This window comes from Balaenoptera physalus (assembly GCF_965194825.1).
Source record: "Balaenoptera physalus genome assembly, chromosome: 20".
NCBI lineage: Eukaryota > Metazoa > Chordata > Mammalia > Artiodactyla > Balaenopteridae > Balaenoptera > Balaenoptera physalus.
This window is the reverse complement of record NC_138901.1, coordinates 18,091,916-18,108,466: the sequence shown is the minus strand read 5'-3', so window position 1 is coordinate 18,108,466 and position 16,551 is coordinate 18,091,916. Positions and strand designations below refer to the sequence as shown.

The window sequence follows — 16,551 nt, the reverse complement described above, 5'->3', positions numbered from 1 at the left end:
GCAGCTCTGAGCAATGGCCATCAGCCTCAGGAATTTTTCAACATCTCTAATTCCGACAAGACCAGTTCTGGATGTGCTCTGCTTAGCTGACATCACAGGGATTCTCCAGTTGCCACAGGTGGGTCATCTGACCCTAAGTGAGTGGCGATGGTGTGAGGAGTCATACGAGATGAGAGAGGGACTGAAAAACAACAACCCAAATAACATGAAAGAATTTCTAAACATTTTTATTTCAAATCTCTTTTCACCCCTTCCGCAAAAAGACATGGGTCAGTACAGCAATCATAAAAAGGAGATACAAACACAAGAGTCAAATGTCTCCCGCACTGACACTTACAAAAAACCGGGAATTATACATGGGGTTTCCAAACAGGACCTGCAGCAGCTACTAATGTCCCTTTACAAGAGTCAAACATGCCTATGAATACAGTATATACAGACACCCCATTCTGGAACTAATCTACAGGGACATCCCAACACCCTCCCATCTATCCCCAGAAAAATACCAAAACACACCCAAAGTGCATTTGTTTTGTTTATATCAAAACATCTTTTCCTTTCCCCAGCCCACCCTCAAACCCTCCCACCCCATTTAAGATTGGCCTGCAAGTCTATTTTAACCATTTAGTAATTTTTTATAGTTTATGAAAATAAATTATACAGCAACTATTTTAATAAATTAAGCACAAAAAGGTAGAGGAAAGGAGAAAAACTAAATGGGAAGACAAAAGCCAGGCCACGCTTTGGCTTGGAGGAGGGTGGGGTGGCCGAAGAGGACGGAAGTGGTTGCAGGGGCGATGTGGCTCCCCTTCTGGCGAAGAACTGGCAACCACCCCGAGCCCAGAACGACACCCCTCTTCATTGAGTTTCTTAAAAACCACCAAAAACTGTACAGCAGTGGCTGTGGCACGGGCAGCACCAGTTTGGGCCTTCCAACAAGCAGCCTGCCCACGGAGCGGTGCCTCGATTATGCTTGTCCCTTGGAAAAGGTTCTGGGCCTAACAGTGAGGGGCAGGTCCCTGTTCAAGGGAGCACCAGAGATGGAGTAGTCAGACCAGCCTTCCTGCTCCACCTGAGCTGGGTAGGGGGCTTAGGACGAAGCTCGGAGCGGGGCTGTGCGGGTTTCTGATCTCCTGGGTTCTGATCAAGGGTGTCCTAAGTTCACCTGACACTCCATCTCCAGGAGCAACTAGATCGCAGTCCGGCTGCGAGCAGACATTCAGGTCTTCCGCTGCCATGACTGGCTGCATTTTGCCTGCCCCTCTCGGCATTCTGGAGGAGGGAGTGGGAGGGGGAGGGAGCAATTCCAGGTACCCTCTAAGGAGATGAAATGGGCGTGAAGGCATGTCACAGACTCAGCATGCAGGACTGGCTTCCTGGGAGGTGGATGGGAGTGGGAAGGAATGAGAGAAGGGGCAGAGAGGACAGGATGGGAAACAGGAAGAAACTGGGGGCACCTACCAGGAAGGTCAAGAAGCATGAAAAGGACAAAGACAATATGGAATCTGTATGTAAAGAAAGGTCTTTCCCTGGCAGATTAGAGAATCAATAATTTAAATACAATTCCTTACTCTATTTTTATAACTGCAGCATCTGAGTCCCCAGTGCCTCTGTCTCTATGCTCCAACCCCCATCTCACACCTCCCAAGGCTTCGCTATCTTTTCAAGGCCTCCTGTCGTTTTGTGCTGAGCATGAAGACTCCAATGTCAAAAGAGGATAGATCACGGGGACTGGCAGACTTGACTTTGCTTTCTTGAGCTTTGTGGCCCAATAATCCTATAGCTATCATGGGGGGAGGAGGGTCACGATTTTCTTTCTTTCTTTTTTTTTTTTTTTCTTTTTTAATAAAAAAGGTTTTACTCCCCAGGAGCAAATAAATCATTTTGAACTACTGATAAACACTGCTGCAGTGAAAAGAAAGATGGCTACATGTATGCAATAGCACAAATTCAGTGTAAGAACAGCTGTGTTGACAATTAGAGATAAAAATCATTTATCCATTTCCCCCTTTCCCATGAACCAAACCAAGAGGATTCCCATAGGGAAAATGTCTAACTCAAAAGCTCCTCCCTTAGGGACAGGGGGCACGTCATTCTCTTAAAAGTGGACAACGAACGGCAGGTCTCCCCCCAGTGGAGATGCTCTCAACACCCCCACTGGTGGCAAAACTTCTGCAAATGAAAACACACACACACACACACACACACACACACACACACACACACACAGTGACTTTCAGACCTCCTTCCAGCAGCCACAGAGCTATATATGCCAGTGCCTAGGCCTCCAACTTCAGGGCTCAAAGCCAAGGGAGAGGCAGCAGGGCGGGGGGGAATCTAACCTAGAGGACAAGTTTCTCCTATCCCCATTTCCTGCCAGGGCCAAGGGCTTCAAGCAGGCTGTGCTCTTCCAGTCTTCCAGGGCCCGGGGTGAGGGCTGAAATGGCTGGCACCCGGGGCACCTGGCTTTCCTCCAGTCTCTCACCCCGGATCTGAGAACACTAACCACCCTCCGCCTTGCCAGTGCTTCCTGGATGTGCACCGTAGGGGGGTTGCCGCGCTCTCCACACCTCTCCCAACCTTAATAAGGGGCCTGCGTAATCAGCCCCGGTGACAAGGCGGAAAGGAGGAGGAGGAGGAGAAACCACGGCAGCAAGCTCCCCACCACACCTCCCCCCTCAGGAGGCTGGGTGCTGCCGCCCAGGGCTGGCCTTCCAGGGTGTCACACTCACTGCACCTAGGCACAGGCAGGCAAGCAGGCCAAGGTCATCGCCAACTGCCCCAAACTCCTAGTCGTCACCCATTTATCTAGTCCCCACAGCAGAGCCCCCACCGCCTTACGCCCTGCAACCACAGCACACGAATTTCAAGTAATAGCAAGTTGTAGCAGTAGCTGTCACTAACTCACAGTGGTTCACGCCTGTCCTGAGGAAGGTTACAGTAGATCAGTCATAAACAAGCGAGGGTTACACAGGCAGGGCCTGAGGGTATTGACATCACCCATCCACAACTTAAGACACCGATGATGACGGGTCCCTAGAAGTGAGAACCTTTTCCAGTTTGTGACTTGAAAATACAATGACCAAAAAGCACTGAGTTCCCTCTGTAGACTGCATTTCAATTAGCACTACACAGAATTGGCAGGGGGGCAGGGGCCGCAGGCAGGAGAGGTGAAGGGAGCTGCTGAGAAGGCCAGCTGCCCCTGCCCCTCCCTGTTTACTCTGACCAGGCTGGTGCCCTTCCTCCTCACCTCCTGATGAAGCCCGTTTCCTCCTGCACAACTCTGTCTTATAGCCCACTCTACTGAGGACAGACCAGGCTACGGCCTGGGCTGTGACTAATGCACAGACAGATCACGGGCACAGTAAACACTACCCTTCCCGGGAGGAGAAAGAATGGTGGTGAGGGTGGGTCACGCCTCCTCAGCTGGTTTGGTTTTGTACCTGAGAGTATGGATTCTCCACTGGAAACCCCTGGTACCACAAGGGGTCCAGGGGCTCTGCCTTCCTCACCCAGGCTGTGCTGAGAGCAGTGAGGTCCCTGGCCACAGGCAGGAACCTGGCTGACTTCTGGCTTTGGGCTCCACCTCGCCATCATAACCCCTCAGCATTCAGACCTGCCTGATGACTAGAAGTTTCGGTCTAGACCACAGCACAGAAAAAGGATTCTTTGATGCCACTGCTCTAATTTGGGACTGTGCACTGTTCAGTACACACCCTGCAGATTTCTGCTTCTGTGCTCCTGTTCTTGTTTCTCATCTCACTGCCCTGCCCTCAACCTAAAACCAAAGTCTCACAGCACCAGAGCTTTCCTAGACCATCTGATCTACACTGATCTTACCCACTCTGAATTTCTTTCAAGACAGCCCTTGATTCTCTCTGCCATGCTGAGTCATTCTCCAAATGCTTTGTGTGTGGCAGCCACCTAAAAGCTCCCTTAGGCCAGATAATATGTCTTCCGCCTCCTGTGTTTTCCACAGCAGCTAGCCCAGAATCAGGCAAATGAACACTAAAAAGTAGTTAAAAAAAAAAAAAAGAAAAATGATCCCACGTAGCCGCACAACAGCCACTCGAGGATCTCAATGGATTCCAGACAGCAGGCTCTACAGTTGGGTGGCACTTTCTGCAAGATGGCAAGTTAAGTTGTACCTTCAAGAGGCAAGACCCATAGGTTAAGCCAATTCCCGGGATCACAACCTTAACTGGTTGGTAATACTACCACGGCAGCCAAAGAGAGAAGAGATACCACACGACAAATCAAAGGTGGGTGGGCTGTGTTTACGCTACAAAGCTCATTTTGTGGGCCACCTCTTCACAGCCAGGTAACAATGCAAGTTTCCTCCCTATTCAGCTATAAGGAGGAAGAATGGTCATTCCATGCAGGACGTAAGGCAGAAGGCCAATTCTCCCAGATGAGGCAGTCCTATAAATTACAAGACACTGGGGCCTCACCCCAAACGATCAGGAAACCACAACCTGACAATATTATTTATCTCATGCGATGAGGCAGATATAAGCATAGGGGAACCAAAAGAGGCAGTCTGTTGGAATACTTACTGCAAAAGAGTAATAAAGATCAAACAGCTCAATTTTCACATCTTAATAGCAAACCTCTCCTCAGAGTAACTCTATAGAAAAGAAAACTCATAATGTTATATGATTTGACAATGGCCAAGTTCAGAAAATCACTGGAGTTTTTCTCCCTCTTCCTCCACTTCCATCTGGAAAACAGGCAACTCTCAAATCAGTATCTGACAGACTTCCCAATGAAAGGAGGGCAAACAGGATCTAACTCAGGAAAATGTTTGGGTTGCCAGAAAGAACTCAGGAAAATAAAGAAGCCCTCGCTACCTCCTGCTCCAGACAAACCTAAGAACATGAGCTGTAATGCTCTCCTCCCTCCTCATTGGTCTCAGACATGCCATTAAGGCTGAGACACTAGGGAGCATTCTCTAGGAAGAGCACAATAGCTTCATTTCTCACCTTCCTCCACACTCCCGCTCACCAGCTGACAGACACGTGGAGGTAAGGAACACTGACTAAGTCATGGGTATGGTTTGCCATTAAGAATCTGGAAGCACGCTCCATTAACTTCAGCAGGCCGGGATTGGAGCTCTGAACTGTTCAGGTGATGAGAAAAACTATTGCCTCGACAGACGGTGGAAGCAATAGGAATGATGTTACCATGACCAGAGTGAACGGTACAGTTATCTCGAGGGAATGGGTTGAGGGTAGAGGAAGAACAGGGGTAACTTGAGGTCACAGAATTTAGGAATTCAGTAAAACAAAACCAACACAGCTGCTATGAGAGGTGATTCTGATATCAGGTTCCTAAACCTTAAAAGCAAAGTATGCGAGGAGTCACTACTTCCCCCAGCAGAGCTATGTGCCAGTTCTGTCCAGTCATCATCTATTCGAGACCACCCACCCTCCTCTCTTTCCTGCTCCTGCTGAAGCTACCCATGCCTACAGAGAAGCAGATTCTCAGCTCTCAGAAACTCCCGACTTGATTTGCACTTCTGACTCCTTCTTTTCCCTTCTTCAAGGTCAATGGTGGAGACTCGAATTCTGCCTTTGGCACCACCTGAATGACCCTCACTGGCAATGCCTTCTCCTCCCCACCTCTCCTTTGGATATGCTCACCCTTGGCACCACTTCCAATCCAATGCACACAAACCCCAGCTGCCTTTAGGGTGAGTTTTCCATACTGAGAAATGCAAATATCCAGAACAAAACTTCTGAAAAAGGAACAGTGTTGAGACTTCTTCCAGTTTTCCAAGGAGTTCATCCAGTTCCAGTAGCACAGGGCTGGATGTGACAAGGTGGAGCCCCACTCAGAGAGTCTGGTCATGTGCTTCATCCAAGCCCCAGGGCGGCGAGGGGAACCAAAGTCTTTGCACAGAGGATCCCAACCCTTCCTATTCCTCTTGTTTTCTTCACTCCCCTTTTCATGGTAGCTTCATTTGGTTCTTCGAAACTGGAGCTTGGCAACCAAATGCCTAGGTAAAAAAGGGGAATAATTAGAGTGGCTCAATAGAGTGGAACCAAAATGGAGTGAAAGAACAGCCTCTGGAGGTGGAGAAGTGCAGCTCAAAGGGAGAACGGGGCCTGGAGAGCCAAGTGCTTCCACAAACACTGCAGCTGGCTGGGGATGCAGCAGTGGCCTTTGTCACGGGGACCTGAGCAGCCTACAACCTGGTCGCCAAAAAAAGGTCCTAAAATGACTAATAAAGATGTCCTACACACTGCCTCCCTTCTCTCTTTCCCGTTCCCCTTCAATTTCCACACACTTTTCCCCCCAACTTCTTCCCTAAGGCCCACCTGCTCTAGGCACTGAAAAAAGAACTGAGTCCCTGGAGTAACCCCTGGTGAGCCAAGCTAGAAATAGCTGTAGGCCCTGTGGCTTCTGGCTATTGAAGAGGGCTGACATATAATCACAAAGGCCAGTGCAGCTTCTACCTTCTGATTTAAGAAGGGCACTGTTCCAGCTGTTACCCTAACTGTGCCCTAACTCCAAGTACCCTGGCAAAAAATTCTCCAGGTAAGAGCACACACAGACCAAGTGGCCCACTCGGAACTCTGAAATTAAAACCAGCCTGACCAACAAGAAATCACAATGGCCGAATTTCACACCTGTAAGGCCTTTCCCTTGGGAAGTGTTACTTCCCTTTTTCAAGGGGTCCTAGGAGCAAGTACAGCATGATGCTTATTCTTTGCTACAAGCAACAATCCCAGTGTCACAGCAAAAAGAGGCCCCGGGAGTTCAGTGCAATCCTTTGCCAATACATGACTGCCCCCCTACACTCGTGGCAAATGGCTAGCCCCAGCCTATACCTGATCATATCACGGCCTTTGTATTTATAGGATCCCCTGCCTAGAATGCCAGCTTCCAAGATCCTCTCACAGTTAACTCCTTGATATTCAAATCTCAGCTGAAATGTCACGTCCTCACAGGAGCCTTCCCTGATCATTCAAACTTGAGTAGTACGCTACCATTAACCACTAAACTTCACCCAGTTTTATTTTCCTCATAACATGTACAGTCAACTGAAATTAACCTATTCACTTACTTACATGTCGCTGTCTGTCTCTCCCTACAAGAACTGCAGCTCTGTGAGCACAGGGCCTTTGATTATCTTGCTCAGCACCCTCTTCCGAATTCACACTGGCTACTTTATTGATGTCTGCTGAATGAATAAACAAATGATGGGGAACTCACTAACTCCTGTGGAAAACCATTCCATATTTGGATCTGTTAAAAAGCTTCTTCTAAAGTTGGACTGAAATCTGTTTAAAACTTATACTGTGGGCCTTCTCCTGCCCCCTGGAACCACACAGAATAAGTTTAATCACCCTTCCTTAGGAAAATCCATCAAATACTTCTTTTGGCCACCAAGCCCCTCGTACCCTAAAACTTCTCTGGTCCATGATAATCATTTATTCCCCACATGATGAAGTGTGGAGTCCCCCACCATCCTGAACCTTTCTCTGAATGTGCCTGTGTTCGTGGGGGCCCCTCCTAAGGCACAGCACCCACAGAAACTGTGCTCTAACTGAAGGGTCCCAATTACTCCTCAACAGCGCAGTTGGGTAGGTGGGTCCCCCTAGTTCCCCACCCTAATCACTGCAAAACCACCAAGCAGAGAAACCCTCCTAGACGTTAGAGCACTAAGATGTTTTAGGAGACACTTCCAAGGGCACAGAGCTCGCCGATACAGGCGCACCCCGTTTAACCTGTTTCGCTTCACTGCACTTCACAGATACTGCGTTTTTACAAATTGAAGGTTTGTGGCAATCCCACATCATCAGATGATAGTTAGCATTTTTTAGCAATAAAATATTTTTAAATTAAGTTATGTAGATTTTTTTAGACATAATGCTAGTGCACACTTAACAGACTACAGTATAGTATAGATAAAACTTATATGCTCTGGGAAACCAAAAAAATCATGTGACTTGCTTTATTGTGATATTTGCTCTCTTGCAGTGGTCTGGAAATGAACCCAAGGTATCTCCAAGGTATGCCTGTAACTGAAGACATGACAAAGAAACTGTACATCCAGCCCAGGATCCTTTAAGTTAAAACTCCGCAGCCTCCTGGAGATACCATTCCTTGATCTCTCTTCTTCATTCCTTCTCCCCTTGCTAAACCTGGCTCACATGCTCTCCCCCACAGTAGCACAGGATCAGGGACTACCAGAGCCAAGAGGAGACACACAGCTGGGTTCACCTGAGCCACAAAAAAACCCACAGGACAAAAACACCAGTTGTCATTTTCTCCCATTATGAAGAGCACTGAGAAGGTGGGGAGAATTAAAGCCCCCTTTTCACTCTAAGGCTGTCACTCCTGTGGGTTATTCCCCTTAGTTTGTTTTGTATGGGGGATGGGATTGGGAACAGAGGAGGTTAGAAGAGAAGCAGAAGAATTCAGTGCTTAAAAAGGACACTCATGGGTTTCGCTGGTGGCGCGGTGGTTAAGAATCCGCCTGCCAATGCAGGGGACACGGGTTCAAGCGCTGGTCCGGGAAGATCCCACATGACGCGGAGCAACTAAGCCCGTGCACCACAACTACTGAGCCTGCGATCTAGAGTGCATGAGCCACAACTACTGAGCCTGCATGCCGCAGCTACTGAAGCCCGCGTGCCTAGAGCCCGTGCTCCGCAACAAGAGAAGCCACAGCAGTGAGAAGCCTGTGCACCGCAACGAAGAGTAGCCCCCGCTTGCCACAACTAGAGAAAGCCCGCACACAGCAACAAAGACCCAACACAGCCAAAAATAAATAAATAAAATAAATAAATTTTTTTAAAAAAAGGACACTCGGGACTTCCCTGGTGATCCAGTGGTTAAGAATCTACCTTCCAATGCAGGGGATGCGGGTTCGATCCCTGGTCGGGGAACTAAGATCCCACATGCCGCGGGGAAACTAAGCCTGTGCACCACAACTAGAGAGCCGGCGCGCTGCAATTAGAGAGAAGCCCATGCACCACAACTAGAGAGAAGCCCGAGCGCCGCAACGAAAGATCTTGCGTGCCACAACTAAGACCTAACACAGCCAAATTAATTAATTAATTAATTGATTTTTTTTTTTTTTTTTTTTTTTTTAAAAAGGACACTCCTCAGTAAAAGGGGTTGGGGGTGGTCTCTGCATCCCAGCAGTAGATCAGTAGAATGTGAGACCTTGCACATAACCCACACTACCAAAATCACCATTCTCTGGCAATTTTGTTCCCTACTCCCCTCTACCTTTCAATGTTCACATTAGTGCAATTTAAGAAGACTTTTTTTTTTTTTTTGGCCGAGCCCTGAGGCATGTGGGATCTTAGTTCCCTGACAAGAAATCGAACCCACGCCCTCGGCACTGAAAGCGTGGAGTCCTAACCACTGGACCACCAGGGAATTCCCAAGAAGACTAATTAGAATTCATATGTGCAAACCAGTATTCCAAGATATTTTATGGGAAAATAAATGAATACTCAGTGTAGCAATGGGAGAAGAGCCTCTTAGATAAATGAATTCCTTAGTTAATTCATTTATTCTTTTCAACAATTTACTTTTCAGTGGCCCAGATGGAATTCTAAATAGAAGAGCGAGCTGTTTTTTCCTCATCCCCATATTCCAAGCCGTGGGACAGAGTAGAACTCTCACTGAAGTGCATGCCTATTACAATTAAGGGCATTTTGCATTCCATTTGATGAAGTTTTCTTCCCCTTTGCTTTCCTGCTTTATATGTCGTTTGTGCAATATCAGGGCCATCAGCCAAAGTAGGAGAGAAGGCTGCACACTTAGCTGCACTTGTGTGTTTTCTTTATATATATTCAGTGATTAACTCGCTTGTTGCTTGGCAAATACTCTTTAAGCCTCTTGTGTCTATCTGCTCTTCTCCCAATTGGGGTATGTGCCTCCCTGGGACTCCACGATCAAATGTGGCGACTCTCTGGACAGATGCCTGGATCAGGGTATACGCATGGGGTGAGAGGAAGGGGGACGAAGCCCAGTGCATGATAACCGCCCAGGAGAGACGAGGTTGGACAGTGAGGCAGAGTGGTGGCATACCCTTGGTGGTGACCAGCATGGGGCCCCTCGCTACGTGGAGGGTTCCAACACCTCTTGCTTCTGTTTGGAAATGAGCTGCGCTTCCTTTAGAGACAGGTATACCTCTTCCTGAGGATCATAGTAGTAGAACTTTCGGATATAAGAGATCAGAGGCCTACGAATAACACAGGAGGGATACACACAAAATGTTATACATAGCTTATAAAAGAAAGACCACCTTTATTCAACCCTCCCTTCTTTTCAATCCCTGTATGGTTGAGACAACACCAAAGACTCTTTGTTGCCCTGACAAAATTCTCACTTTCTCACTTATTATAGTTCTGTCTCCCTCCCTCTTACCACCTCCACTCTACCCTTCACAGAGTCTGCAGAAGGGAAGCCAACACACACATACACCTTCCTCCTTCCTGGCTGTAATGTGACATTTCTAGGTTAGGTGCTAAGACATAGGAGAAGTGAAAGGACAACGCCTGTGAGCTGCCAGGCTCTGCCTGTACACTCAGCTTGCAGGCCTCACTAACGCTGTAACTAACCCTCCACTCCTGCCCCACCTCTAAAGACCCCATTGTACTTAGGCAGTGGGAGATCCGGGATGTGATCTATCCGGACGAGCTGTCGGATTCGGAATCGGCAGAGGTGCTGGAGGGATTTGACATTGCTGAATCGGGACACCGGATAGAGCAGCTGGACTGGAGTTGGTGGCAGTCCTTCAAGAACGAAAACCGAGAGAAATATTCAGATGACACTATACAGCTAACTATAATTTTCCTTATAAAAAGAATCCAGGGAAGGGAAATGGGGCTTCTTTACAGTTCGTCTATGTGTTCTGTGCAAAAGCTCCCCTCCACAAAGGACTGCTGATTTCCATACCACCACTACCGTATTTCATACTCAAGGGAATCTATGCTCCCCTGCTGCAGGCCTCCCCAGCTTCACTCTTAACAGCTAAGAGCCTTGCTCTTCAGAACAGTTCAGTGAAAAATGCCGAGTTACAGACTTTGCTCGGAGCCGAGTGGTCAATCCCAGGCCCAAGGCTCTCAGTGAAGGGCAAGAAGCAAAGGTGCCCCGACTGGGAACGGGAGGCGCTTGTTTAGCATCTAGAGCACCTGAAGGTGAGGACGCAGAAAGGCTGTTCAGAGGGGTCCCCACCAAATTCCACCTGAGAGGCTGGTAAGCAGAAGGCAACAGCTAGGATCAAGTTTTATAAGCCTGTCACTCCTGCCATTTACTTCAAGCCGGGACAGTCAGGTTTAGCTACCTCTTACTCCCCACCAACCCTCCACCCCCACCAACCACCCTCCTTGCTTCTGAAATTTTAGGTTGGGTACAGGAACAGAAAAAGAGGATGATGCGTTTAAAAGAAAAGCAACTACAGTAGCGTGGGCAAGCTGGAATTGGTTCTACGCTGCGCACAAGTGCCTGCTGACTGATGCCAGCCACGGCTGATGGGAGCCCCCCACTCTTACGCTTCATAGCAATATCAGCAGACTCTGTGCTGGGAAATTCCAACCCCCCAGGGGTCAGCACCACAGAATGGAGACACCCAGAATGTCAGGGACACTGAAACAGATTCAGGGGAACAAAGAATACCCTGGTTTCAATAAACAAAGGGGCTATGGAAAGTAAACAAGAAAAGTGCTCTCAGAAAGAATCTGAGTTGCAAAACCTTTGAAAGAATTCTTTTCTCAGCCATTGCCATATCAAAAGAAATTCTGTAGACAACTTGTTAGGAAATAAAATACCTAGTATTTTTGGAGTTTAATTTCAAACAGTTTTTAAATTTTGTTTGAAGGCATGAGAAGAAAAAATTAAAGCTTGCAGATTGCCTCCCAAAGCCCTTTCATGGTCGTTAACAACTGACTTTCTAAAAAAAATTGAAATACATGTTATGCTAAACAAGTAAGCTTATCTTAAAATCATTTAACTCATTTAGTCTTCAAAGCCGTATTCAGACAGATAGCACTATTATCCGCATTTTACAATGAAGAAACTGAGGCCTATTGAGCTTAGAGAATGTGCTCACAGCACAGAACCAACAAAGCTGGCCTTCCTTGAACACCTGGTCTCTCTGAGGAAGAGTTTAGCCCAGGGAACCTCAAAGGAGGGTCCTCCAGGAGTCTCCCCAGAGTGCCTGCGCCTGTGACTGTCTGACAGGGGGGGCTGTCCAGACAGTCACAGTTCCTTGATTCAGAACCAGCCTCTCTTAGTCCTTGACTTCTCACCCCCATCCCTTCAAATCTAAGGCTTATATTTTGAAGCACTGTAGCCCTCCTCCACCCACACACACCATTAAAAAAAAAAAAATTCACACATGGATTTTTCTCTTGAATATATTTAAACTCAAATGGTTTTAAAATGATTGGGGTTCAAATTCCTCTTTGAATTTTACCCTTTCTCTCATGTTTTAAAAATAGTCTTTAGTAAATTAAACTATGACAAACGGAAAGCTTCCTGGGGGGTTGGTTGTAATATTGCTAAACTCAACATGATGTTTCAGAGATAAAAGTAATTTATGCACCCAATTATTTATTCCCAAAGAAGGACTATAGGACTTGTGCTTAAAGAGGTCAGGATGATAAGTAGCATACAATTATCTGATTGTTTGCCTACTTGAATTTTAATGATCATATATACTTGCCTATTTAATTGTGTTACTTTTAGACTTAAGTTCACAAATAGCAATTTGAAACCTGTTAATTCTCTGATATTCCCTGGTGTCAAACTGACCATTTACTGTTTGCCCCCAAACACAGCAAATGATTGAAGCTCTCACATCCAGAGCTTGTTAACAGATGAGGTCAGAAATGGAAATAAATCCAACATAAGACACCAGTGCAGCGAAAGTGAAAGACAAGGTAGAAGAGTGATCATCAAGAACGTTCCTCTGGTCCTCATGCCAGGGTCCTGGGCACAAATCCAGTTTCCAGCCACTTGGCTATTTTCTCTACCCCCAAAAAGGAGCAGGTTAGGAGTGACAAACTTCTTTCAGGTCTGAGCACCCAAACACCCAGGTCTTCCTCCCACAACAAACTGTTTCCTGAAGGCCAGAATTATCCAGCCCCAAACTTCTCAATAGGGCTGAATTGAGAAATCCTAGGATACAAGGAAGACATAGCCCTAAACAAGTAATCATGGCCTTAATGATGGTTACAAAAGAGGAAGCGACCAATTTCCTTAGAGTTATCCAATTCAAAGTGTGATTAAAAAAACAAAAAGTGTTTTCTCTTTAGGCACTTCACAGATGATGGAGATTCTCCCAACTAAGAAGGACACATTCACTTTGAGTTCTGGCTCTCAGAGCAACAGAAGTTTTGTACTAATCCAATCACATTCTCTTTCTGAGATTGCTGCTTGGTGTTAAGGGTTTAGTTTACAACTGTGAAATGGACCAGACTGAGATGTAATCAGCAACCTCAGATTTACCATGACCATGCTCCAGCACTGCCATGAGAAGAGGTAAGGGGCAAACCAAGCTCAGGTGCCATCATTTTTACCAACGATTCCTCCCCCAGATGTGAACTATTCCACTTATTAAATTCCTTCTGCTCCTTACTTGCCACCATCCAGAACTTTCCCATTAGTCCCAGCTTTAAAATTCCCATAATCCCTGACATCCTTTTACAACAGTCTGGATGTGCTGCGACTGCATCCAGCTCTAGATTTGAGCCAGAAAAACGTGACTTTGCATCCTGACTCTGCAACTCACTGCACATCAGTTTCTTAATCTGTATTTTTTTTTTTTTTTTAAAAAAGGGAGACTGTAACATCCCTTCAAGGGATTTTGTAGGGGTTAAATGAAATAATACTAGCCCCTTGCAGGCATTCAGCTATCATCATCCCAAAGTCTAAACAAAAGGGCTCCTTTTAGAATCCACTGTGTTATAATCCCTGGTGCAGGCTGACAGAGCTCAACCTACATTCTAATGACTACCACTTCCTCACGGGAATCCTCCCCCCTAATAAAGTCAGCCTCACAGAATGCCTAGACCTCTGTGATAAGCAAAGGAAGGCAGCAAACAATGGTAAAGGAGAACACTGGCCTTGCCTTCTTTGTCCCAATCCTTCAAAGAGAGGTCACTTACGTCTAGGGGTAAATACTAATTCGCTTTGCCTTGTCAACTTGATTACAATTTTAAGTGCAAATGGATATCCTACCTGTAGCATTCCTCACAGGTCCTAGAAAGACAATCTCCACTAATAAACACAATTCTGACTTCTTTATGTCCTCTCCACAAATCCCAGCAAACTCAACCTGCAATTGGCTTACTGCTATTTTTTTCCCATAACAAAGGGTGGGAAATAAAGCACAAGATTTGGAGTTAGTTCGGCCTCAGTTTGAATCCTGGCTTCAGCACTGAGTAACCTTTAGAGTAAGTGGCTTCACTTTTTTTTCTTCCGAGAAAGTCTTTATTCCTCCTTTATTTTTAGAAGATAATTTCGCTTGATACAAAATTCTAGGAGAGTGGTTTTTTGTTTCAAAATGTTAAATATTTCAATCCACTCTTTTATTTCTTGCATGGTTTCTGAAAAGAAGTCTGATTTAATTCTAATCTTTTTTTTCTTAATAGATCTTTATTGGGGTATAATTGCTTCACAATGCTGTGTTAGTTTCTGTTGTACACCAAAGTGAATCAGCCATATGCATACACGTGTCCCCATATCCCCTCCCTCTTGAGCCTCCCTCCCACCCTCCCTATCCCACCCCTCTAGGTCATCGCAAAGCACCGAGCTGATCTCCCTGCTGATCTCCCTGCGCTATGCTGCTGCTTCCCACTAGCTACCTAATTTTACATTTGGTAGCGTATATATGTTGATGCCCCAGCTTTCCCTTCCCACCGTGTCCTCAAGTCCATTCTCTATGTCTATGTCTTTATTCCTGCCCTGCAACTAGGTTCATCAGTACCATTTTTTTTTTTTAAGAGGACATATATATGTGTTAGCATACGGTATTTGTTTTTCTCTTTCTGACTTACTTCACTCTGTATGACAGGCTCTAGGTCCATCCACCTCACTACAAATAACTCAATTTTGTTTCTTTTTATGGCTGAGTAATATTCCATTGTATATGTGTGCCACATCTTCTTCATTTTGGGGCCTCACCCTTAAGTTTCCTCACTGACAAAATGAAAATAATCTTTTTTTTTTAAGTAGACCAATTTATTAGCTAACTTTAGGGCTGTTGCAAGAAACTAGAGCTACTGAAATAAAGAACCTGACAAAGTACCTGGCACATGATAGGCACTCAATAAATAGTAGCAATCACTGCAAGCTCTAACCCTTAACAATGTTAAAAATCTTACTTAAAATTTCTGCAGACAGGGCACATTTGTGGAATGAAACGTGCTATACGTGAGGAGTCCAAGATTCCATGAAGTCTCTCAATACTCTGCAAGTAGATACATGCTCCAGACTTCAGAATCCTCTGAGAGGATTTCCCTGCTTCACCCACAAACAGGGCTCATTACCCACCCGTCCTTGTCAATCACTGTCATGTCTTGTATTGACTTTAACATGTGCTCTTGCCTTTATCTTCCTACCTGTTCCCTTTTTTAAGCTAAGAGCTCTCTGAGGGTAGCAAAGTGGCTTATTTTTGATACTGAGTTTAAAAAATAAATGTTTGTTTGTTAAATAAATACCCCCAAAAGCCACAAACTCTAAAGATTGCTAAGCAGAGTCAGTTCCTGTAAGAAAGGATTCTAACATTTTCCTTTTAACCAAGTCAACTGCACGAGACCCAACTGTCTTGACAGCACTGAGGCAAATACTAAATGAAGTGAGAATTAATACAGTTCGCACCCTGTCGTGCCTTATTGAAATCACCAAGATTATAAAACACACTCCTGTAACCTGGTTCAATCCTGTTACTGATGTTCCGCTGGAGGCTTCCCTGTAACTTCTTTTTAGAGCAATTTCTTGGCACCCAGTTTGTTTAAGAATCTTAATTTGATTCAATGGCAAAGCATGAAGTTCTCATTTTAAGTTCTGTTTGTATCTTACAAATTCTTCAGTTAATGTGCTTGCCATTTTACTTTTTTCCAACACTATAAAAGCAGATTCCTGCAAACCATCCCTTCTCCCCACCTTCAATAGAGATTATATAGCTACCTCCCTACTTGGGCAGAAAGACTACATAACCACACCAGCAAGGATGGGAACTGCCCAGTGCTCCCAAACGGAGACTAGTCTCTGTATTCAGTACTGGTAGGGCTACAGGACACAACAAAAAGTATCTACTCTTTGGACTTCCCTGGTGGCGCAATGGTTAAGAATCCACCTGCCAATGCAGGGAACACGGGTTCGAGCCCTGGTCCGGGAATATCCCACATGCCGTGAAGTAACTAAGCCCAAGAGCCACAACTACTGAGCCTGTGCTCTACAGGCCGCAAGCCACGACTACTGAGCCCGCATGCCACAACTACGGAAGCCCTTGCACCTAGAGCCCGTGCTCCGCAACAAGAGAAGCCACCGCAATGAGAAGCCTGTGCACCACAACGAAGA

The 16,551-nt window shown here is 46.0% G+C and overlaps 1 protein-coding gene across 3 annotated transcripts in view; it reads right to left on the bottom strand.

The window, feature by feature from the left end:
* Window positions 1-211: 211 nt before the first annotated feature.
* The window catches only part of SOCS7 (suppressor of cytokine signaling 7), a 33,290-nt gene continuing 16,950 nt past the window's right edge, over window positions 212-16,551 (bottom strand). For all 3 annotated transcript variants that reach the window (XM_082442338.1, XM_082442339.1, XM_082442340.1), the window contains 3 exons: window positions 10,625-10,760; window positions 10,054-10,207; window positions 212-5,998 (listed from right to left, as the gene is read on the bottom strand). In XM_082442338.1, coding sequence (XP_082298464.1) covers window positions 10,084-10,207; window positions 10,625-10,760 — 260 coding nt within the window. In that variant the 3' untranslated portion in view covers window positions 212-5,998; window positions 10,054-10,083. The remainder of the gene's footprint in view (window positions 5,999-10,053; window positions 10,208-10,624; window positions 10,761-16,551) is intronic.